The following is a 25487-nucleotide window of genomic DNA, read 5'->3' on the forward strand; positions in this document are numbered from 1 at the left end:
ACTGGAGGGATGTGTTGGCTCACGTAACTGGAGAGTCCAGAGGTAGGTTTGGCACAAGACATTGTTTTGTTCAGCTACTCAAAAGGTGTCAAGAACGGGCTCCTCTCCTCTCGGCGTGGCCCTTCTCAGGTTGGTTATTTACCTCAGACAAGCTCCCTTGTGAAGGCAGGAGGGCTGCCAGCTGCTCTGGCCTTATAACCTCCGAGTGCATCAGAAACTTAGCCTCCATTTCTCAGCTGTTTGAATGACGTTGTGTGATCTGACTCTTGGGTCCTAGTCAGGTTCCAAGTGCCCATTTCATTGGTACCAGGAGGGTTTCATTTTTGAACACAGAAGTCACTCTAGATATTGAGAGCAGACCAGGATTTAACACAGGTACTGGATGCTTGCAGAATTGTTGGATGGTCTGAAGGAGTGAGTTCCAGGTGGAATCTTCAGAAATGGCTCCCAGAACACAGCAGAACTGACCTGCTTCAGGGAGCTATGGTCTTTGAAACACCTGGCAAGATGGGGGATCAGGAGACTGCCATGGGAGCAACTGAGTTCAAGTTCACATGCCATATTTGTAATACAGGGGTCAGGAGGCCAGCACTGCCACCCATCTGCTTCTCAAACCCAAGATACAAGTGTCACATACCTGTCTTCCAAATCTTGAGTGGAACATTTTGGATGGTAATTTACATTCAGATCATTGTCCACAGAATAGTCAGGACAAGTAGATTTTAGCTGTACAGCTCTTGCAAGTTGTAATACAGGACGGCACACTGGAGAGAGGTTGGAAAGGATTCTGAGAGCCAGTCCACCACAGGAAGAGGCTTGTGGGGGTAGGGCGGGGCAAGGCTTCCCTTTGCCAGGCCTTGAGTGACACTCATCTCCTGGGACTAGGGGAAGCTCAAGTCCACTGGAGACAGGAGGAAGGTCAAATCTACCAGTAGCCTGGGGACCAACAGTCCAGAGGAAGTTTAGGTTATAGCATAGTCATTAAACTGTTACTAGAAGGTGAGGTAACAGATGCTGGGTGACAAAACCAAAAAATGTCCCCTGCAAGGTATATGAAGCTTCATCAATTACAAGCACCTTCACATACACTAATTCATTTGATTCTCACCAAACCCCACGAAGAAGGAAGGTCAAACCCCATGAAGGAGGAAGGAGGAAGGAGGAAGGTCAAATAGTGTCATTCCCATCTTACAGATGAGGAAGTCCAGACTCAGAGGTAAGAGCTCACCGAGGTGAATCCCTTACAGCTGGTGAGGGGCGGAGCTTAGATTCAGACCCAGTCTCCTGACTTAAATCCTGTTTCCTTGGGCTGGATCAGAATGAGAAGAAACTTCTTTCTGAAACAAAGTTGCTGGAGCCCAGCCCTTCTATGCAGAGTCTTGTACCAGGGGAAGGCAGTTTTCCGTGTCCTGGAAGCTACGGTCAGACTGGAGCAGGGGGCGGTGGAGGCCTCTCGCGCAGGAGCAGGGGTGGGGCTCAGGCACGAGCACTTGGGTGCTTTGCCTTCTCGTCATCTGGTCTTTATGTGAAGAATAAAGGAGGAGTTTCACATTTGTTTGTTTAATGACGAGTGTTCCAAGATGCTACAGTATCGTTATAAATTATAAATTCAGGGCAGGGATGGGCCATTTCTCCCAAACAGCAATATTTTTAGCATTAGCCATTCTCACATAAATGCAAAATCTTCTTTGATAAGAGATCAAAGCAGATCCCTCCTTCCAGCTTTCCTTGTGGGCTGTGAAGTGACTGGGTTTACATAAACCAGATTACAGCCACACAGAGCTGTTAGCAGCATTACAGATGCCTCCTGTTGTCAGCACCCAGGAAAGCCTACACTTCCCCAGAGAGGAAAGTGACGCTTCTGAGGGAGCTGCTTCTCCGTCAGGTTCTTGAAGGCTCAGGCCTCTACAGTGACAGAGATCTCAGCCCCATACCACATGGCCTCCTGGGGCACCACATCTAAAAGACAGGGATTTGGCCTGGGACAGTGGGGAAACGTGAATTTGGGGGCACGTTCTTGGGAAAGAAGAGGAAGCCTCAGGGCCCATCTCTGGAAAGTACTGCCTCTAGCTCAGACCGGGCCCTGACAGCTGTCTGTGCAGATGGCTTCGCTCCACCGGGCAGTGAGGCCATACCACATTTGGGATCAAGGAGGATCTCCCTTTTCATGCATGTGGTTGGGTCAACAGACTCCTAGAATTCTCACCACCCTCCCGCAGAGAAGGCCTTCGCGAGGAGCCAGTCCCTACCGAGGTCCTGGCCAACAAGGGCCAGGTTGGCTCAGTCTTCATGTCATCCACACCAGGACCCGGCGAGGCCTTCATAGCATTCTGCACAGAGAGCTGTTTTTTTTTTTTTTTTTTTAATTTTAATTAATTAATTTATTTATTTTTCCTATTGTTTCATTTTACCAAAGTTAAGGAGACACTTTGGTTATGGGTTGAATTGCGTCCCCCCAAAATTCCTATGTTGAAGCCCTAAATCCCCAGCACCTCAGAATGTGACTGTATTTGGAGACAGAGCCTTTAAGGAGGTGATGAAAGTAGGTCATATGGGTGGGGCCTAAGACAATATGACTGGTGTCCTTAAAAAGAGATTAGGACACAGACGCTCAGAGAGGGAAGACCATGTGAAGACACAGGGAGAAGACGGCCAAGAAGAGAGGGAGGCCACAGAAGAAACCAGCTCTGCTGATACCTTGAGCTTGGACTTCTAGCCTCCAGAATTGTAAGAAAATAAATTTCTGTCACTTAAGTCACCCAATCTGTAGTACTCTCTTGTGACAGCCCTAGCAAACGAATATATCTGCCCTCAAGAGCGACTGCAAGCATGGTTTCTTGCCCCTGCTCTCTAGCCCTTTTTCTGAATAGAACTGCTAATAATTTGCTCTCTGGATCCAGAGATGGCAATGAGGCCATCTCCCCGAGGTGTGAGCTTGGAGTCCCTTCTCAACGACTGTGGTATCATCCACACGTGTTCTCTCTCTCTCTTTCTAATCCTTCTAGGTCCAAGGACTTGCAGAGGCTTAGCAGGTGCTTCTGGCTGGGAAACAGTCTGTGGAGGGGAACAGAGGGGAGGAGAGGACCCACATGTACAACCTAGCTTCTCGGTCCCCTCCATTCTAGCTAACCGACTCACCAGATCTTACAACTCTTCCCTGCGTCACGGGTTTAATCCAGTGGGTATCACCCTCCCAAGTGTATTTCCAGCAACACCAGCACAGCACACAGACACACGCTTGCCTGCAGCTTGTGTTTTTCAGACAGCGCCTGTGCCTCGTCATGCAGGCGTGATGAGGCTTGTTGCGGTCCTAAGTCTGAGCTGCTGAGACGTTGTTGATGATGACCATTGGCAAACCAGCCACTTGCTCGCAGGCCTTCACAGTATAGCCATTGTTCTGGTTATCGTATTTGTTTATAAGCATAGTGAAATCTTAGGAGAAAAAGGAATAACCACACCACTAAGAGTGTACAGTGCAGATCACCTCTTCCCAAGTGGAAGTCCTGTGGCACCCATTGATCCATCCCAGGCTTTTCATCTGCACTGTCTCCTGTCTCCTTACCAAGCTCCCCTGTGTGGGCAGCCCTCCTCGGGACCATCTTTGTCCTCCCCACCACGCCCAGCACAAGTCCTGGCATGCATTGGGGCTCAATTCATATTTTTCGGAGGAATAAATTATGCTCATAATTTAGATTAATTTGCAAATAAATAGCAATTTTCATTTCAAAGTATTTCTCCTTTATCATCCTCTCTGTAACCATCATTGCAGCCAAGGAAACAGAGATACATAAGAGTATTTGGGATTTAGAGGAACCTCTACTCCTATTTTCCAAACATAATTGTCCCTTCCTTCTCCCCATATCTGATACTATTAAGATGAGACTTTTCCCAAATAATTGGCCCAACATCTTCCATGGTGCCTGGACTGGAGTAGGCCTTCAGGAAATATCTGTTGAATGAATGGACGAGTGAGTGAGTAAAAGCTCATTTAAGGTAAAGGACAAATGTTCTTATTTAACACTCAGCCACCCAGTAACTCCAAGTTTCTTAAAACTCCTTCTCACGTTCAGGCCTCACAGCCTCCGCTTAGCACATTGTTTTAGAAATGTTTTCGTGAAGTGCCCCTATCTCAGAAGAAGACACACTCTTGGTGATCTGGCCCGGATTCCAGAGTGTCCCACAGCACGGAAGCTTCCTCCGAGTCCTCTTGCTGGACCTTCACAACGTGCGTGGGTGGTGTATCCTCCTCCGTAACACCGCGGTTTGTATCTATGTTAAAGTATTTTGAATCACTCATAGCTGAGTATGACTGATGCTCCATGAAAGCATGTCCTGTCTGTTGCAGCTTCCATTGCCTCTGGCACAATACCATGTCCCCTCAGGCGTCTGTGCACCCCTGAGTGCCCAGTAGATGCTGAAGCCAGGGAAGCCTAAGTCAATCCACTGAGCTTAGGAGGAAGATGTTAGAACTCTCCTTATACGGATTTTTAATGTTACCATGGGATGTCAGAGGGTGGCACTATCCTGCCTTCAGCCTGTCTGGGAGGAGCCAGTGGACAGTGTGGTCCTGGGGCTGGGGCTTGGGGTGAAGCAGGCCTGCTGCCTGGTGCTCAGAGGCCCCTCAGAGCGGCTGATGGTTAGCCCACCTCATTCCTGCTCTTGCATTAACACCCCCCACCCCAGGCTGGGGGCAGCTGGGAAAAGCCCCCTTCTCTAAGGGCACTAGCAGCTGATAAACCTGGCTTGTTTGTGACATCTAGAGGTCACTGAAGGAGGCAGCTGACTGGCAAGGGTGTGCATGAAGGCGGGAAGAGTTTAATCTTAAATTGGGTACATCAACAGTTGCATTTTTAGCTCGATATCAACAAGAGCCTGCAGGCACAACATTCCCTGTGGGAGCATTCCTGGGACAGACAAATCCAGCTGGGCTGTGGGAGAGAGGGCACTGACAGGAAGGAGGGTTCATCCGGAGCAGTGCACACACTCACTCATGCACACATGTACCCAGACACACAAACACACGCACATGCACACACACATACATGCAGGCACATAGACACGCAGACACACCTGTGCACACGCACACATGCACAGACACAGACACATAGACACATGCACACACAGACATGCACATATGGACACACAGACAGACACGTACATACATGTACACAGACACATGAACATGTTTACACACAGAGACACATGTACATATATACACATGTGCACAAAGACACACAGACATGTGTACACAAACACACATACACACACGTGCACAGAGACACACACCTGCACACATACAAACACCTGCACACACACATGCACATACACACACCTGTACAGAGACGCACATGAAGAGCAGAGTTAGGGAGTCTAGGGAGCTTCACAAGCCTCCAGCATCAGTGGGTGTCAGTCACCTGGTCTGGGCATATGGTGTGGAGTAGGCAAGTTTTAACATGGGTTTGAAGGAGGAGGAGACAAAGCACAGAGGACACACAAGAATAAATGATACAACTGTAAAGAAGCATCAGCGAAAACTAAGAAAAAATATAGATCATTAATTCATGTAGAAGAAACAAGTGGTATGAGGAAGCGGAGATGACAGTTCTAGACAGCTCTCTTAAGCCCACATCCAATATGAGTATGGAAGCCATTTAGGTGGTAGAGATGGTGAGCGCAGCGGACACATCCACATGGAGGAAATGGTGAGGGCATGATTTAAGGGAGGTGTGGCACATTGAAGGATGTGCCTGCAGCTCCATCTGGCTGGAGCATGGGCATGAAAGGGCGCAGGCCCAAGAGCTGGGTGGAGAGAGAAGGTGGGGCAAAGCGTACGAAAGGTCTCCATCCCAGGAAGCTCGGCTGCCTTCACAAAATACCAGACCACGTGGCATAACAACAGAATTAAGCAACATTTATTTTCTGACAGCTCTGGAGGCTCAAAGTCCAAGATTCAGGGACTGGTAGGGTTGTTTTTTCCTGAAGCCACACTCCTTGGTTTGAAAGGGCCACCTTCTTGCTGTGTCCTCTGTGCAGAACACACTACTGGCATCTCACCCTCTTCTCATAAGGACACCCAGCCTATCAGATTGGGACCCACCCATCTCACCATGTTTAACCTTAATGCCCTCCTGAAAGGCTCCATCTCTAAAAACAGTCACATTGGGGGTTAGGGACTCAACATACGAATTTGGGGGGACACAATTCAGGAGTTGCACTCAGGAGTTGAGATTTTATCCCTTGAGTTTTACTCAGCAGAGTAACAGATTTGATAGGTCTGTTACTTGCTCTGGTGGCAGTGTGGATTCTTAATTAGAGAGGAGGGAACCAGAGCTGAGAGCCCAGTTCAGAAGTCACGACTGCATCAGCAGTGATGCAGATTGGAGGTGATGGTGGTCTCAACTGGACAGCGGCAGTGGGAATGGAGAGAATTGGGAGATGTTAGGGAGGCGGTCATTGGCTTAGGGGAAAGGGAGTGGGAGGCCTTCTAGTGGAGGCAGCTACTCTTCACTGACAGGGCAGTGGCCAGTGAGCGGTGCCTTTAAGGGGCAGCCGGTGAGCGACTGGAGTTGAGGTTCTGATGCAGCAGAGGGAATGGGAGATGAGCACTAATAGACGCATCAAGAAGGCTGGCGGTGAGTTTAGTGGGCTTGGTTTCAATGAAGGGGCGCTGCGCAAGCCTGGGGGATGTCTCAACTTTTTCCTGCAAAGACACAAGCCCAAGGTCACGATCTCTGCACTAGTGACCCATTCACGAAAATAAGTGATTGACAGGGAATTGGCAATGCAAACCCGGAAAAGAGCAAGGAATCAAGACATGCACATGCAGAAAAGAACATTTGGAAAGTGAATACAAGATGAGGAGATGCAGACAATTGCAGGCACTTTCAAAAAGCTGTCAGCAAGGAGGAGAACAAGCGGCTGAAGGTCTTTTTGTTGAGTTTTGTTTGATCTTTCACAAGGAGAGACACATTTGCCTGGTGGTCGCAAGAGGTTGGTAGAGAAGGAGAGGCTGAAGGTGCGCGAGAGAGGTGGCCCTGGGGAGAGTCTCCCAGTGTTTTTTTTTTTTTAAATTTTATTTTACTTTAAGTTCTGGGATACATGTGCAGAATGTGCAGGTTTGTTACATAGGTAAATGTGTGCCACGGTGGTTTGCTGCATCTATCAACCCATCACCTAGGTATTAAGCCCAGCGTGCATTAGCTATTTGTCCTGATGCTCTCCCTCCCCTTGCCACACCGCCCTAACAGGTCCCGGTAGGTATTGTTCCCCTCCCTGTGTCCATGTGCTCTCATTGTTCAGCTCCTACTTATGAGTGAGAACATGTGGTCTTTGGTTTTCTGTTCCTGGGTTAGTTTGCTGAGGTCGATGGCTTCCAGCTTCATCCATGTCCCTGCAAAGGACATGATCTCATTCTTTTTTATGGCCGCATAGTATATTCCATGGTGTGTAGGTACCACATTTTCTTTATTCCAAGTGGTTTTGGCCTTGGGAGGTGAGCGAATTCTCATCTGCTGCTTCCACCTTCTTTGTGACAAGATGTGCCACTTTGGACCCACACCTCCTGTTTGTATGTGGAGGAATTTCAGTAGGCCCATCTCCCCTGGCTCTCTCCCCACCCAGCCCTTCCTCTCCCTGTGGTCAGTGTTGGCTCCTGGATGGAGAGTCTGGGAGAAGGAGCTGAGGAAGCTCACCTGGACCCAGGCTTGCTCGCCCCTGCTGAACCCTGCACCTGCTTCCTTCTTGGCATGGCCCATGTTCTCAGTGACTGGTTCCAAGGTGCCTGGTGGGATTACAACCGGGCGTGTGGGAATACTGACTCTTCACGGATCCTCAGGCAGGAGGCTGGAGGAGCACGTAGGCGATGAGAGTAAAATGCCTTTTAGACTCTGCTTTGCAAAGCCCTGCCTTGGAGGGCAGGATTCTGGAACTCAACCCTTCTCTCCCCTTTTGATCAAGCAGCTCAACCCTTATGCCCCTCTTTTGTTTCTGCTTCCTGGTAACATTTCTTTTGAAGAAAGTTTTCTTGTGGTTAAAAACAAAAAACTTTTAAAGAAAACCCACAAATCTAGTGCAACTGCCTCATTTTTCAGATAAGGAGGCCCAGAGAGTCAACTCTTTCACCTGTCTAGATTTCAGTTTTGATTTGTGAATTGACTGTTTTTCTTAAATTGGAGCATACTTTTTATCCAAGCTCTGAACTGGAACCAAAAGAATCACCATGAAACACATTTCCTTTGAAAACTGAATTCAGGTCAGTGACATTGGCGACGGCCAGGCCAGCAGCAGGGGATGAGGAGGCCCACGTGTGAAGCTGCTCCTTTTCCTCTGAGTCAAGTGCATGCAACCGGACCAGAAACTGGTGCTTGCAGATGTGCAAAGCAACCCGGGAGCTCCTGATTTCTGGCATTTTACATGGGTCCAGTGTTCACATGTAGCGGGGAAGATGTGCCTCTGCCAGGCATCTGCTGGCCACTGAGCAGTCCCCTCCAGAGTCAGAGACTGTGGATCAGGAAACAGCAGGGAGAGCGAGGTGAGGACACACGGGTTGGCTTTGCTTCTGGCACCCACCTTCTCAGCTGGTGGGTGGCCTGTCTCCCTGTCTTAGCTTAGGCTGCCATAGCAAAATCCCACAGACTGGAGTGGCTTAAACAACAGTTGTGGAGGCTGGAAGTCCAAGATCAAGGTGTCATCAGGGTTGATTTCTCCTGAGGCTTCTCTCCTTGACTTGCAGATGGTCAGGCTAGAATTAGGGCTTCAGTGTATGACTCTGGGGAGGACATGATTCAGTCTATAAAACTCCCTTGACTCTCTGAAGTGAAGCTGTTTTGGTCGGAGGCTCATCCTCTCCCACGTCTCTTCCTGTTACCTGAATCAGGCCTGGCACAGTTCTCGGGATCTCCTTCAACAGCCCCTGGCATGGGCTGGGAATAGATGTATTCTGCTCTTTCGGGTCTGAAATCCTCAAAACCCAGCTGAGTGCTGGGAAAAGTACCCTTGTCTAATATGACACGGATGGTTTAGGTTAACTTGGCCCAAACTCTTAATTCCACAGCCTCCCTACAGTTTCCTACCTTTTTGTCTCCAGCTTCTCTCTGACTCCTTGCTAAGTTCCTCAGGCCTGCTGGCCTCAGACTAGCTACAGAAGTCCATCCTTTTACAGTCTCCACACACTCACACCCAGACACAAGCAGCATTTTCCCTGGTCACTTAACTTCCGGATGGTTTCAGATGGAGACAGAACAGGATCGTATCTGCGTGCAACAACCTTCTGCAACCTCCTCCTGACCCTCGGCCCCTCATCTTCCCCAGAGCTGGGGCTCCCCTGTTTACTTGGCCCCTGGGAAGTGTGGCCCAGCTCTTGTGTGCGGCTGATGCTGTGCTGCCCTGCCCAGCTCCCCTTCAGGACCGAGGAGCCCATCTTCTATCTGCATGGGACGTTGCCCCCAGAAGCTGAGCCCTTCCCCAGGAACTGCCCCAGACTGAAGACAGCTGCCTCACCCAAAAGGGCATCCTACACCCAGTGACTTCTTCATGGGAGGTGGGGTACAAAGCACAGCCCTTATGCCTCCCTTTGGGGCAATGTGAAAGGCCACCCCAGTTCCAGTTTCCCATGGAACTGGCTGATGACTGTGCTGCCACTTCCCCCTCTGCTCAATGTCCTGCTGCCTCTCTACCCTCCCAAGTGCTGACCCTGAGAACCTTCCCTGGTAAACTTCTTGCATGCCAAGCTCCCTCTGTGAGACCATCTCTGGAAAACCTGGGTCTGGCTGCCCCCAGGGGCAGCCCCATCATGGTAATCTGCATTTCCCCAGCCTCCCCCAGAGTCCTAGTAAGTCAAATTCTCTCCATCTTTTGTCATCATCCCCTTTTTGTTGACAGACAAATGAAGGCTTGGAAGGGAGGAGGCATAACAGGACCAACCTCACCTTGCACTGGTGGCAGAGCGAGCTGGAAGGGCACCGCTGCTGGGTCACGTGCCACTCCCTGTGGGTTTGGTTATCTAGTTGACTTACCATGTGGCGCTGTGGGTGCCAGATGGTAAAACTAAGCTGGATAGTCTTGGCTAACAGAGAAGAAAAATCTCTCCCTATCCATGCATCCCATCTCTTTGTGCTTCCTCATAGGTGGGTCAGCTTCATCAACACTCCTTTTTATAACATCATTCTCTCCCACCCAGAATGCTCAATCTCCTTATCCAGTTGGGTTAGGGTTCTTTTGGTTGCCAGGAACTGAAACCCATTCAGGATCATGAGGTCAGATGATCAATGGAAAATCCAATAACTCTAAGTACCTGAGTTTAGGAAGGGTTGGATCTCAGGTGGCTTCAGGGATCACTTCTATCTCATCTCCCTTTTGAGAGGTGGTAATTCATGGTGGCTACAAGCAAGCACTGGGGACCCAGCCTATTTAGTTTACATCATGGCTTTCCCGAGAGTAATTTTGGGCACACTATGTTTGTGCCTCGGTTTCTCATCTGTAAAATAAGGATAATCATAGCATCCATGTCATAAGATTGCTATGAGAAATAAGTAAGGTAATTTAATGTAAAGGGCTTAGTGTAGCACTTGGCATACAGGAAGTGCTAGAGGTGATCGTTCTTTCTCATTCCCGGCTTCTCCACTTTCTTCCCTGTATCTCTTGTTCTCTCTTTCCCAGCTACTTCCTGTGGTTCTCCATGACTTATGCATACGTACTACCTGATAACAGCCACTTTATTTTCATCAACTTGATTTTCATCTCAAGGATCCATTCCTGAAGGGCATCTCCTCTCTGTGCCTCTCGGTTTGGGCTTCCTATGAGAACGAATCTGATTGTTCCATATTCATCTTTTTGAGCCCGGTCAGTCAGGTGACATGACTTTGGAAACTTAGGTTGGCCCTCCTCAAATCAGGTGCTTATCTTGGTCCAATCATCCAATCCAAGGCCAGGAGATTGGAATAACCGTTGGGATAACCAATTCCCTTTCCACTCAGCAGGCACGTGGGTAGGGGTAGACTGTGAGAAGGGAGAGCGGGTAGAGCAGAAGCCCCTGAGTATGCCTACTGCAGCATCCTGCCAAACAACCTCAATCCTGACTTTCCCTTCGCCATGATTTCTTTCACTGCACATGTTGAAGGAACAATCTTTCTAGATGGCTTTGCTCCCTCTCTCTCTCCTTAACCCCTTGCATCTGACTGTCCGTTCTACACACTCACCTGGGTGTATTTGCTAGAAATCCCTATTTATGTCCGGAAACAAAATTCACAACTGTCTGGTCCTTTTTCTTCCTGCCCGCCTGCATCATTGAGGCTCCTCTGTGAAATCTCCCCTCGTTGGTTCCACGCTGCTGGCAATCCTTCCGCTCCTCCTGCCTCACTCTCCAGCTACTTCAACAGAGACTTGCACGTCTAATCTTCTGACATAGATTGTGAGCTTCTAGAAGACAGAAACAATATTCCAAAGAGCGATTAAATGGTACTATGTAAGTGACCAACGGCAGGGAGAGGCTTAAAAATATTGCACTGGAGGTGTCATGGCATCCATGTTTCTATACAACGAGGGCTCCTTTTTAAGCTATAACTTCAATCTAAACATGACTAACTCTTTCCATGAAAAAAGGTGCAAAGCCCTTGCTCCCTTTGGTGCTGTGAATGTTTATCTATCTCCAAAGAGAAAGCACAACAACGATCAGAATATGTAGGTGGCAGAAACAGGAAGCTATAAATACCACAATACCAGATTTTTTAAAAGAGCTTCATGGAGGAAATCAAAGCAGTTTATAGGAAACGATTGGCACTTAGTGTTTCATGGCTGTGTTTCATGCAAAGACTGAGACATACCACCAAGAATCTGTGGCAAGAAGCAGCAGATGACAGCACAGGAAGCCCAATGGTGACCTAGATCAGACCAGAGCTATACCTTCAACCAGACAGGTTAAGAGTGATTGCCAGCCACTTTTCTCATGAAGGAGAGACAGAAGCAATTCTTGAAGTTCTTTGTTGTTAAGCACAGAGAATAAAATTTCTCTGGTTCTTACCGCAAAGAATGTTGGCTTAGTCTCAATAAGTACTTGCAGTTGGCTTCACAGACTCCTTGAGGAGTTGTTATAAATCTGGACTGAATGGGCCCAGCCTTTCTATTAGATGCCTGGTATCCTGAGTGGGCAAAAAAAGGTGAACAGTCCCTCAATATAGAATTTAGTCTTACTGAGGTTTCTTCGTATCTGTATATGGTAAGTGTGATAGGCACTAGGTAAGCATATGCTCAATGGAGGAGATTCATTCCTCCTGGAACAGATTAGGCTTGATGTCAATTCCTGAAATAAAGGGGCTCCTACAAGGACTAAAGCTAGTTAATGAATTTGATTACTTTGTCAGGAACATGAACTATTCATTACAGGGTGTGATTTAAAAACTCAGAGGTCAGTTCCCTCTTTATCAGCATGGGCTGATTCTGAGCCATCCTTAATACAAAACTCAGCCTCTAAACTAGCTATAACAATAAAAGCAATTATACCACACCCATCATAACTTTTTTGCAATTTCTCTAAAGATTTTCGGAGGCACAAGGGGAGTTTATGTTGCCCAGTACATGGCATAAATGGCTTTTCAAGAAAAAAATTTCTTTTAGGTATGTCTGTTCTTCCCAGATCTCTTCCTGATCCTCCTATGGAGAATGAGGTGGGTTCGAGGCCAGAGCACCTGCCCTTTCCACTTTCTACTGGCTTGGGAGACCTGCTGCCACCCCACTTCCACCATGATCTGGCTTCTGCTTGCTTTCTATGCTTACTGTCTACACCTCTTCTTCCTTATGTTACATTCAAGAGTTATTAAATCCCTTGCATTTCCCAGAAAATCATGCTGTTCTCCACCCCTCCTTACCCCTTGGCCCCACTCCTGATCTCTGCACTTCTTTTCCTCTTTCTTGAATGTCTTTTGCCCCTGCTGGCCATGCTTGAACTCCTATTCTTTCATAAGTCACTTAACTCGATTTATTGAAGCCTCCCAGTGTTCCAAAGCCCTTTGTAATGCATACCTGGCTTGTGGCTCCTGTCAGTGTCTTGCAATGACTGTTTCCATATCTTTCTCATCCACTGGAACATGAGCTCTTTTTTTCACTTTATCTCAGAATTAAGATGATCTATAAATGCTTGAATGACTCAAACAAATGCGACCCCTTAGAAACCTAGGCATTACCTGGAAGCATGGAAATTTACCCAAATTGCTTTATGGATGTTTTTGTTGTTCACCTGGTTTAATCTTTAGGCTTATAAAGCCTCCAGAGCTCTGGGTTCGGATTAAAAATCTGCCATGAGCCAGTTTCCCTCAGGGCCGGGGTCCTCAAGGGAAAATGCCTCAGGGTGGGTAACTGTAGGATCCCTGGGAAACATTTACCCTTGTGCCTTGAAAAGGCCTCAGCACATGAGTCAGGATACCTTAAGATTTCACTTGTACAGTGTTTGCAAAGCACCTTCATATGTATGTTCATGTGAACTTCATCATAACACTGTGGGGTAGGCAGGGTAATATCAGGGCCTAAACAGATGTAAAAACTCAGGTTCAGAGAAGGTGAGGCATTTGCCCAAGCTCACACAGCTAACAACAGAGCTGAAAATAGAACACAGGTTAGCCCCTGCTCCACAATACCATGACCTTATGAATGAGCTGCCAAGAACCACCCTCCTTGGGTACTTGTCAAGAAAGCTGGGAGGCTGGGAATGGGTGGAGTACACGTGCGTGTGCAGTCAGGAGGCCTGACCCAGGCTTGGGAAGTTCTGCAATGGCTTCAGTGTGCCCTGTGGTTATCCCCTTGCATATTGGGTAGTAGGTGACTCTCCCAAGCAGGTGACAGAGCCTGGCAGTGATCCTGCCTCGGATCCAGATAAATATATTTGGATAGAAACTTTGAGCTTGTAGGCAGATCAAGATTCCTTACATAACCTAATATAAAGCACAGCTTCCATGTTAGTTACCAGATTTTCAAGAATTCTTTCCTTCTATTCTTCTTTCCTTTACCGTTTAATTAGAATTGATCATATGCAGCTGAAGAGGAAAACCTGGGTTCTTCTTTGAAGAGCTCTTTTTGATGGTTTGGTTCCATCACTGCCTATGCTCATTGGAGAAGCTTATTAGGACCTTCCAGTATTCTGTCGCTCAGGCCAAGACTGCCAAAGTTGAATGCACACACCCTGGGCACGATGCAAGGTAATCCACTGGGAAAAGGGAGGAAAATATAAACCTATCAGTTCATCTCAGTTTCCTAGTTTCTATTTTATGTGTTTTATAACACATATGCTATATTAATTCAGTAGCATACATAAAGTACATACGCACATATGCATGTGTACATAGTATGTCCTCAGTTTTATTTTTACTTTACTGATAGGAATTCTTGATGAAAAGGTTGGAGACCATTACCTTAGAGAAAGGAGAGCTCTGCTCTGAGACAGGAACCACACAGCTCTTTCACTGTGTTCTCTGCCCAGAAAGCTGCGGGCTCTTCACGATGGCCATTGTCATGGCTTGATGCTTTTGGCCAACATGGTTGCCTTAGAAGGCACAAGGCACACACTTCCCCTACCACCCCCGCCCTTCACCCTCTTCAGGATCCCCTGGACATTTGGGAAGAGCCAGGAAACCAACAGAAACGGGGGAGGAAACGGTCTCTGCTTGCCTTTGCTGACTCTTGCCTAGACAGACAGCTTGTCCAGAAGCAGCCCAGTGCACCTCTTCCTTCCAATTCTTGCATGCTTTTTTCTCCCAGCTCTGGTGAATGTTTGCCTCCCATATTGCCAAATAAACCAGAACAGTGAGAATCAGCCTGAAATCACAAGCACCTGAGCTCCATGCTCATTTAGAAATTCAAAGGAATCCACCGATTTTAAATAATCCTGATTTGATTGGAAAAGGGAGACAGAGTCTGTAAAAGGTCACAGGAGATTTTTCCTAAGGTTACCTCGCTGACCACGAAAGCTATTTAGGATTAACTTGGCAGGGAAGGCTATGTTCTGGGGGGACCTGGTCACAGTTCAGGGACCAGAGCCTCAGGCCACCAGTCCTTCTGGCTGTGTTCCTCATACACAGTGTTCTGCAGTGGGAGCTGGAAGGACAGGAAACCCCACAGAGGCTCTGCTAAAACCCTCGCAGAGGCTCAGCTAAACCTACCCCCTCTACTGGTGCTGAACACATTCTGCCTCCCACTTTTAGCAAGATATGCCCAAGTCTTCAGTCTGGAAAGGTCTAGGTACAGGATTTAGACATGAACTTCCAATTAAGAAATAAATAATCATCCTTAATAGCACTTAAAAATACTACCACTTAGAATATTAGTGCTTTCTTCTCCCCTTTTAAAAGCATTCTTCCATGTATTATCTCTTCATTTTATGGTAGTCTTTTGAATACATCTAATCCTAAGATAGTTATGAACACCCCCTTACACCTAATCTCTTAGTCCCAAATCTGGGAACTTCCTGACTCTTGATTGGTTCAAAATCTTACTCCTCTCAAGAGTATCCATGTTTAAATTAAAGAAGAGAACTACATGGTTAAATGTGAACAGCAGGACCCTCTTAAGTGACCACTGCACGGAAGGCTGGTCCTCTAAGATACATGAGGGCTGCATCACTCCCATAAACTGAGTGAGGCTCAGCCTCTAATATTAGGAGTAATAATAGTAACAATAACCTAACTTACATAGCACTTACCATAGAGGACGCCCTTCTAAGTATTTCATCTGTATTCATTTATATAATCCTCACATAATTTTATGAGGTAGGTTCTATTATCATCCCAATTTTTTAGGTTAGTAAAACTAAGGCAGGGGAATTTGCCTGAAGTCACAGAGCTCCTGAAATGACCGGATCCACACCCTGGGATTCTGGCTCCAGGATCTTTTTAGTGATTTGTACCAAATCACAGATCACAGAGCCAGTCAGTGCCAAGATCTAAGCCCCCAAATTTCAGTCTCTCAAGTTAAAAATATACTTTTCCCTGTACAGAACTCTGCATTCCCTGATCGGACTGATTTTAGGTTGTTTATACTTTTCGAGTCCTGAGCTATTTATTTATAGAGCTGGTTCCAGCTTCGCTCAGGCTGAAGGTTAGAAGTTCTTGAATTATACCGATTCTGACTCTGCCCTGATCCATTTCTGTGTGTGGCATCATGGACAGTGGAATTCATCTAGGAAACACTCTCAGTAGTAGATCTAGAAACCTTGGGCTCTAAGGGGAGAACCATAAAAGGCTGCCACAATGCTGTTCCCTTTCAGCAGAACTTTCCTAGACAAGTAAACCCTCTCCTACCTGTAAAGGTGTCCCAGGAAGGCCAGGCGTGGTGGCTCATGCCTGCAATCCCAGCACTTTGAGAGGCCAAGGCGGGTGGATCACTTGAGGTCTGGAGTTCGAGACCAGCCTGGTCAACGTGGCGAAATCCTGTCTCTACTAAAAATAAAAAATTAGCTGGGGGTGGTGGCACGCGCCTGTAATCCCGGCAACTTAGGAGGCTGAGGCAGGAGAATCGCTTGAGCCTGGGAGGCAGAGGTTGTGGTGAGTTGGTGTTCCGCCACTGCACTCCAGTCTGGGTGACAGAGTGCAACCCTGTCTCAAGAAAAAAAAAAAAAAAATAGGTGCCCCAGGAAGATCCATTCACTCTAGACAGATCTCCTTACGTTTGACAACACCCTTCCCTTTTGCTAACCTAAAACTTTCATACTGCAATTTAATAATAAATGCTCCCTGAGAGCCTGGCATATGTGAGGCATGAAGAGCTTTATCAAATCTACATTGTCTCATTCAATCATTAATCAACCCCACGAGGGAAGTGCTGTTATCACCCCCTCTTTTGTCAAAAGCTAAGTATAGATAGGTTAAGTAACTTGCCCAAAATCAAACAGCTAGTTAGTGGCACAGTCTAGATTTGAACGTATCTAGATTGGGACCCTGCAGGGCACAGTGTGTACCTGTTCCAGTGGGCTGCCCCCAGTTGAGGGTTCATTTTCTGTGTACAGGGCCCTGTGCTAGAGGAAGGGGCTATTGGCTGGCCTCGGGATCGTAGAATTGGGTGCTTGTTATTGCACTGCCTCTGTTTGTTTTTTTAAAAATAGATAATTAACTTTAAAAAGCCCTCCAGTTCACTGTTTATTGAGTGTAGGAGGTGACTAAGGGCGGCTGGGGCTACTCTGAAGAGCAAGTGCATAATCACAGGCTGGAGTGGATGATGAAAGGCCGCCGTGGTCTCCCCTGCTGTGGGGCAGAGATCCCGGTAGCCAGATGGCCCTGTTTTGGGCGCTGACCGCCTGTGGTCCTGATTTCCTTTGCTTTCATAATCCTCAGGGCTCACCTGGTACCTCTGGCATCCTGAGTTCTCCACTGCAGCTTCCTGCGTCCTGGGGGAGGCGTGTAGGAAACCAAAGGCCCATACCTGACCTGCACTTACCTGTGCGCTCTGCTTGGCGGGCCTTGCTTCCTACCATGTTAGCGAAACGTCCTAGGATTTTAAACGTTCCTGACCTTTAATCACCAAAGTAGGAACATTATTGCTTTCCCATTTGTGTAGAAGTAGGGAATAATGTTGGCAGTAAGTGTAAGTGTACTGGAGAGCATTTCTTCATGACTATTAACATGAATTTACATATATATATTTACATTGACCTCAAGACTGAGAAGGAAATTGCTTAACAAACGTAATATGAAGAATTATGGTGGGTCTGAATTGTTATTTTAATTGTCGAGGAAGGATGTGCTTTTTGCAATGCTGTGCTGAAATGAGATATATGTATTGTGTGCTTTTCAGTCTTACCCCTCTCCAATTGTCCATTCTTAACACTGCAGCCAGAATAAATATTTCTAAAACACAAACCTGATCCTATCACCCCCTCCTTAAAAACCTACAATAATTCCCCATTACTGCCATGTTAAGGGCAAAATCTTAGGAAGACTTGCCTTGGCCTCCGCGACTCTGCAGTCATTCTTCTCTCCTGCTTCTTCTGACCTTCAGGCCTTTCCATGTGCCATTCTCTCTGCCTCAAACACACTGTCCTTCACCCTCCCTGATGCCACACATTCTTCCTTTGCCTATTTTCTATTCATCTTTCTCTGATCCTTGTTCAAGCCCCCATCCCTATTAAACGAAGTCAGCAGCCCTGTCATGTGCTCCCCTATCCCTTATCATCCTTTCTTTTACTTATGTGTTTGGCCATCTCCTTCGTTAGCCCTGTAAGGGCGGAGAATGGGCTTGTCTTATTCGTCATTGGTATCCCCATGGCTACGCACAGACGGTGCACGCACACAGTGGCACTCAGTAAGAATGTATTGAATGAATAAATATATCCATGATACCACCAAGCTCTATGGAACTGCTTCTGTCAGAACTTATAAGAGGATTGCACAAACACTGACACCTGAATTAGGCTGCTGTAGAAGGCTGTTAAAATATATATATAACATGCTCCCCTTAGCCCAGTTCCTCATTTCGGCCTAATGGAGGCAGCTACACCATCATCTGGAAGTCTTCCATTGCCTGAACCTCCTCGTACTACCCAAAGAGAGCTCTCAGTTTTCTTGCAAACTCTGAGCCACGATTATTTAGGTGTCTCTACTAAACTAGTATTTGAGCATCCTCAAAACATGATCATCCTGGGTATGATGATCGAAAGTGTCAAAGGTGTTCAAAGTAAATCTGACATTAATGTATTTACTCCTTTGTCCACGGACTGAGAAGCACTCATTTGGCATGGATTTTGGCTGCTTCTAGGAATCAGGTTCTTGTCGATTATTGCAGGCAAATATGCCCATATTTCGCACAGACATAAGCCTAACTGATTCCATCAAGGCAGTGGTTTTCAAATCTCATTTTGCCCTTCCTCCCCTATTCCACCTCCACCTCTCGCCCTGGGAGTAATGTCTGGAGTTATTTTTGATTGTCACAATTCAGGAGAAGGCTTTACTGGCATCTAGTGAGTACAGGCCACGGATGCTGCCAAATATCCAATAATGCACGGGCCAGCCTCCAGAACACAAAATGACCTGGCCCAAAACATCAACAGTACCTAAGCTGGGAAGCCTACGTTGCCCAAGTCAATAGCCCAAGGTTGAGGCAACACTCTGTAGCCATCTTTGCTCACAAAAGCTAGACCCTATTCATCTGTGTGGTGCTTTCTAAGACACGCGGAAACAAAGACAAGAATAAGTTAAAAAGCAGTAACAGGCTGGGTTCTTCCCCTGCCTAATGTTAGAATGAAAGAGGTGTAGCTTGTCTCTCAAAAAGAATAATTCCATTGGAGAGTTGTCCTAGGTAGATCCCTGTGGTGGATCAATTAATCTCCTAGGAAATATCATAATGCAAAACATTTGGCATGGAACTGAACAGATTCTTGGGTGTGGAAAGGAATTTTGGTAAAATCAAAACCATATTTGTTTTTCACATTGAAAATGCTCAAGTCATTTTCTTTTCCTATTAGTATAACCATTTGGACAAAAATATCCATTTGAAATGCAGGTGAAATGTAAACTGCTACACTTCTACATAGACAATCCAGTGTATTTATACTTAATCCATAAAGGCATGATGTTACAAAACACATTTGTATATTATGAAGCCATCTGGCATCAAATTTTCCAATTTATAGACAACTTTGTATTTACATAACAAATTATTAAATCAACCATTTTTCCGGTTTATAAAAGGTCACTGAGGTACACACACAGTGTGTATAAATGCAGATAAGGCTGGTAATACATATTTACAGTAGATACAAATTAATCTCTCATATTTGAAGATAATGCTTTTTATATATTTTTTCTATATCAGACTCCCCACTGTCAGCAGGATTTCCCATGCTTGAGTTGTTTATTGCTTTTTGGCTCACTGATTTAATATTCACTTCTGGGTTGTTTACACATATGAATTACTAATGTTCTTATCTCTTTGGCTAATGCAAATGTGATAGAATGAATGAAAGAAAAAGATAAACTAATTCAATATTACAGTTCTGGCTGGTTGATAATTTTTGTTCATGTCCCCCAAATGAATCAATGCACAACTCACTTGATATACTACATTGAAAAGTCTTGAGTCTTGCATTACACCATTCGGGCATAAATGGGCAAAGTAAACAAGATATCCGATTTTCAGCAAGGCCTAGTATTTTGGCTTTCTTTTCAGAAAGAGCAATGCCACCAACATCTTAAGCATCTTAGATTTTAAAATCTTAATGCATATATGCTTGCGACTTGCAAGGGAACACTGCAAACTGCATGGAAGATTACCACAGTTAACAACAATGTGCTATCATGGTCTAAAATGAAAAATGAGTCACCTCGTAGGATATAAGAATCTTCCTAAAACTTACAGAAAGTGAAATAACCGTCCGCTTCTCCTCCTGCAATTCTGCAGTGTTACGTTCAAATAAGAAGGCTGTGTTTACTTAAAAAACAGACATAGCAAAAACTCAAAGTCAGGGTCCAAATAAAAGACTAAAAGTGGCCCATGATATCACAAGGGATGAATGTTCTTAAAGCATTTTCATTCATAATGGCACTAAAAAGTACAAGCCAAAAATGTTCCTTTAAATAAATGAAAACCCTGGTTTGCTTTTAATGTTACAAACAAGACAAATCACACAAAAGCTGCTCAGTTAATTTTCACTCATTTGAAATAATTTTTAAAACCGTTTTAGAGGTTTATTCTCCTTGTGCTTCCTCGGACTGTTAAGGGACACAAAATAAAATTAGATTTCCTTTTCCAGCAGGAACTATTATGTTCTTTAAAGAAGAAAAAATTTTTCATCTGTTTCCATTCTTGGATTTGTTTCTTAAAAAAGTTTATTTTAGGGAATAAAAATTTTAGTAACATAGAAGGCCTAGCCTTCATTTAAAAAAATGAATTGGCTTCAATACAAAGAGAAAGAAATGGCTCTATGGGCAAAATTGAAGTGTGAGTGACCAATTTTTTAATTGTAAAGTAGGTGCAACATTTAAAAAAATGTTACAGCACTGTATGACCTGTAATGCTAACAATATTTACATTAACTGCTTACACAAAACGATATAACTCTAAAAGAGAGGAAAAAAACCCATGTGGACTGAAACTACTACACCTAGCACCCATATCAAAGCCATAGCAACCAGTGAAATCATGGGCACAAACATACTTTACATGGTCTACTTATGTAAAGTATACAATGCGAGGGAAGCAGAAACTGAATTAGCTCAAAATACCAGACAGAAGGCTTGGTCAACACAAACTCAGCCTGAAGACAGAAAAGCAAAGGCTAAAAAATCTACATATCAACACACACACACACACACATACAGACACACCCAGCATACAAACACACATGTCTGTCTGTCTGTGAGTAAACAAAAATGTGTAGAAAAAAAACAGTAGAAAAACAGGTTGGTGCAAAAAAAATGGACATTAATGGTTTAAACATACTAGCCACATCAACTTTTAACTGATAAACATGTGTCAACTAAACTACACAGAAGATTACTTCATGTGACAGCATGAAGGAACTGGGCAGGCAATCCCACCATTACAAGAGAGACAAAATGAACCTACCCCCGGAAGGAAGAGTTCCTACTTTGAGGTCATGAAGCCCAGGGTAGCCAGTTGCATTCCATCAGGCTTGGGGGTAGGTTGAAAGTAGGAACAGAGGGACAGAGAGACACAGGAGACCTAGGGGAATAACTAAGAGCTGTTGCTATCAAAAGTGAGCCCAGGTGGCATGTTCTGTGCTGTGGCCCCAAGAAACCAACTTAAGGAATGACCTTGGTCTCCATTTTCCTGAGTTACTGGAACTCTGCTACATGACGGGACTGAGGAGTTTGGGTGGTGGGTGGGAGAGGAGCAGTAGGAGAGGTGGTGGGCAGTTTGAGGTGCTGAGCCTGCTATTGGAGAACCTCCTAGCAGCCTGAGTGGCAGACTGTTGCGTGAGCCCCAGGCTAGAGGACAGGGCAGTGCTCTCTAGGGGCTTAAGGGTTTGGGGCAGGGACTGGTGGTTCCAAGAATAAAGGGATAATAGATCCCTTCTTTTGACAATCCATCAACGGAAGTCAGGCTGGAAGCCTAAACTTTGCTTAACTGCCTGGAAGATAGGGTAATACCACCACCACAAAAATTGTGAGAAGACGGAAAATTACGTTGTGCTACATTTCTTATTAATTACCTTGTACTTTACAATGGCTCACAGTTTTAGGTTTGTATACTTGTAATGTAGTATTTTCTCTCTACATTTGTTTCACATTTTTTCTTACTTAATATAATATAAATAATTTGGTTAATAGATTTAACCTGCACATTTTTGCCACATTAATATATATAAGAATCTATTAATGGTATAAATAATTCTTTAAATAAAATAAATCTGATATGTTACACAATACTGATAAAAAAATTACCATTGCTAAGAATTTTGTAAGCCACCTTTACTTCTGGGTTAAGCGATACTGATGAATGGATATGAAAGTTGCTTTGATGATTCATATTTATTTTTGCCACTACAAAAAAATGAATTATAATCAACCTTCCCTCTGATAATGGTTGCAAAGTGGGGTTTTTGCCTCCACGTACGGAAATAGAAAGTTTTACCTTGTCAGATACCATCTGCAAAAAAACCCTCAATTCTGAGCACCAGCGGTGGTGCAGTCAGTATAAGCTATCTGCTTCAACAGGTGGCTATCAAATGTCAACTACAGAAATGGCTGAGTAAAATATTCCATCTAAGTTTTTTTTATAAAACCTATTCTATTTTAAAACTTAGGTAAAAAAAATATGCAACAAATGGTTGCAGTTTCTGAATTCTTAATTTAGACCTGTGAGCCCTCATCCCTTTAGAAATCTGCAAGGTTGCAATTTCCTGGACACCTGAAATTGAGTCCAGTGCTTCCAGGCAAGGTTCATTCCAAACAGACAATATAAATGGACACTCAGTGGTGTGCAGTGTATGTCATAATTCAGATATTACATCATCATGCCTTTTCTCTGCTGTTAAATACAAAAACAGCATCTTTTACATTATCATAGAAAAGCATTTAGGTTGTATTTTTATTTATCACTTTACACTGGTAGTCTCTGGTAGGTGTACTCCATAGAAACCAAAGAATTTTGTACACTATTTCTTTGTACAATAAAAGATAAAGTGTGCATTAGGTACGCTTGTACATGACAATATTGTACAATATTTACATTTCCGATATCACCATGAAATTCTGTATTTTCTATATACAACATTGAAAATTCTTCAGAAACATTTGGACTATTTCTTATAATCACAATTTAGTATTATAGAAAAAGAGTTTCTCAGTAATCTCTTGACCATTTATCACTCTCATCACACAGAGATTTTGATTGGTTTTTCCAGCATTCATTATCCTTCCTGATCAAAGAAATTTTGTATCACTGTTTCTTTTAGCACCCTGTGGTGGTGGTAGCTATCTGCCATAGTCTAAATATTGATATAACTGTGGCTATATCAATACCTATATACAGATACATCTGTGCATGTTCCTTTAATAAACACTGCGCATTAGTGGAGTAGTCTCTGTTATCTGGAGATCTTCCTCCTCTTGGGTTTGGGGGGTCTCATTTGTCTGTCACCCTGTGGGATTTGGTGTACCTGGAAATAAAAAGGTAGAAAAAAAACAACAACAACAGAGGATGAAATCACAAACACCATACGATTTCTGACAAAGAAACAGGGTAGGGAATAGACTCTGGCTTTCACTTTCAATTACTGATATCCTGAGGCACTTCAACTGTTTACCAAGACCCCAGATGTCAGTGCGCCCACAGTCACTACAGAGAATGCAGAATGCTAGAAACTGATAAGCAGTGCAACACTCTGGGGGTGCCAATAGACAGCGGAAAACAAAGGATGAACTGGACAAAATCAAGTATGGGAAATGCAATGTGCAGTTGTTACCCCCATTGTCCATTTAAAACAAAAATAAAGCCTTCCCTGTCAGAGACCCTAGATCACCAATTTCACTGCAGCCTGGAAGAGTGAATAATTACACACCAAACATGCCCCCCCTTTTTTTTCTCACTTTGTTACCCTACTTATTTTACAATGACTAGGAAGGGTCACAAATTATAAGAACATGCACACATAGCTCAGCCCAAGGACGTTTGCTCATGAGAAGAATCAAAATGGAAAAGAGAATACCACTATCATCTGTTGGCAGATCTGAAATCGTGTAGTCTGGGAGGAGCAGTTAATACAACTCACCTTTCTTTATGTACTAATGCAGGAACTAGCGACATTTAGTGCTGTTCATCAGATTGAGCAGTGGCTGAGCAGCATTAGATAGCAGGTATAATTTGGAGGAGGGAGTGATCAAATTGTCTTGTAGCTATTGGTGGAAAGGAGCAAGGTCCAAGACCCGGGAGAGGAGGGATGGAACCCAAGGCAGTGGTGTAGCAAATGCTTAATCAGCATTTGGACACAAGTCCATTGTAGCATTTTGCCAGTTTCTGTGGTGTAAAACTTTTACCCTGGCCAACCTTATGTCACAGGACTTAGAGTTAGGAAGAGATGAGTACAATTGCCTCTCCAGATCCACTACAAGTTGGCTCAATTACATGCTTAAAAATAATGTTTAGACAGCAGCAAAGGGCAATGCTATCCAGACTCAAATGCAGAATGCTTTTAAAAAACAATATTTTAAAATTTTAAATAATGTTTATGGGTTTTTCAATCTGCCTATTCCTCCTAATCTTCTCCATACACATTTTTTAAAACCACTAGTCTGTAATAAAGAGCCAAAACTTTTTATAACTGAGGAAAGAAACTTTTTATAACTGAGACTGCAAACTAGCAATCTGTGGACCAAATGTGGCCTGAAATGGTATTTTGTTTAGCCATATGGCACTTTAATATTTTTTAAAACAGTTGTCAACACATAAAAATGAGAAAATTTACCTCTAGACTTCTAGTTTTCTATGAAAAATGGAAAGACCGTGCAACATGAACACAGTTTCCCAGATGTCTAAGATCTGCTGGAGCATGGAAGGAATGCCTTCTGGAGAGAGCACATGCCTCCCAGGTTGCCCCGATCCTTATTACTCTCAACTACCTGATTCCACCAGGACCAAATGTCCCGAGGCAGAGTCTAGAGAGACGATGGCCATAATCATGTTCTCTTTTTCCTGGGCAGGCACATTCTATGCTCTATTTCCTATTCTACTTGAGTTAAGAAGGCCATGTGATTAGGTCAGGTCAGTGGAAAGTCAACAGAATGAGCTTCCAGGTCTGGCTCATAAAACTTATGCTGGCAGTATTCTTAGCACGCTCTTTTCTTTTACCTTCAAGGCAAAATGCAAAGGATATAATGGAGCACTCTGAGGTCCTAAGAGAGGTGGTCACTAAATACAGAAAGAATCTGTGCCCTGGTGTGGAGCAACTCCTTCCTCAACCAGACCCAGACTCAAGTGGGTAACGGCTTATACTGTGCTGAGCCTCTAGTTTGGCAGCCTACCCTACCCCATGGATCTTCACTGGCATTTCCCAT

At 44.7% G+C, this 25487-nt stretch overlaps 1 protein-coding gene across 9 annotated transcripts in view; it reads right to left on the reverse strand.

Moving 5' to 3' along the window:
• Positions 1-22985: 22985 nt before the first annotated feature.
• Positions 22986-25487, reverse strand: part of MBD5 (methyl-CpG binding domain protein 5) — a 466846-nt gene continuing 464344 nt past the window's right edge. For all 9 annotated transcript variants that reach the window (XR_004027266.1, XM_030801005.1, XM_012502548.2 and 6 more), the window contains one exon: positions 22986-23593. Coding sequence is in view for 8 of the 9 variants with exons in the window: in XM_030801005.1 (XP_030656865.1) it covers positions 23522-23593 (72 nt within the window). In the remaining variant the exon portion in view is untranslated. The remainder of the gene's footprint in view (positions 23594-25487) is intronic.

This window comes from Nomascus leucogenys, chromosome 20 (assembly GCF_006542625.1).
Source record: "Nomascus leucogenys isolate Asia chromosome 20, Asia_NLE_v1, whole genome shotgun sequence".
NCBI classification, from domain to species: domain Eukaryota; kingdom Metazoa; phylum Chordata; class Mammalia; order Primates; family Hylobatidae; genus Nomascus; species Nomascus leucogenys.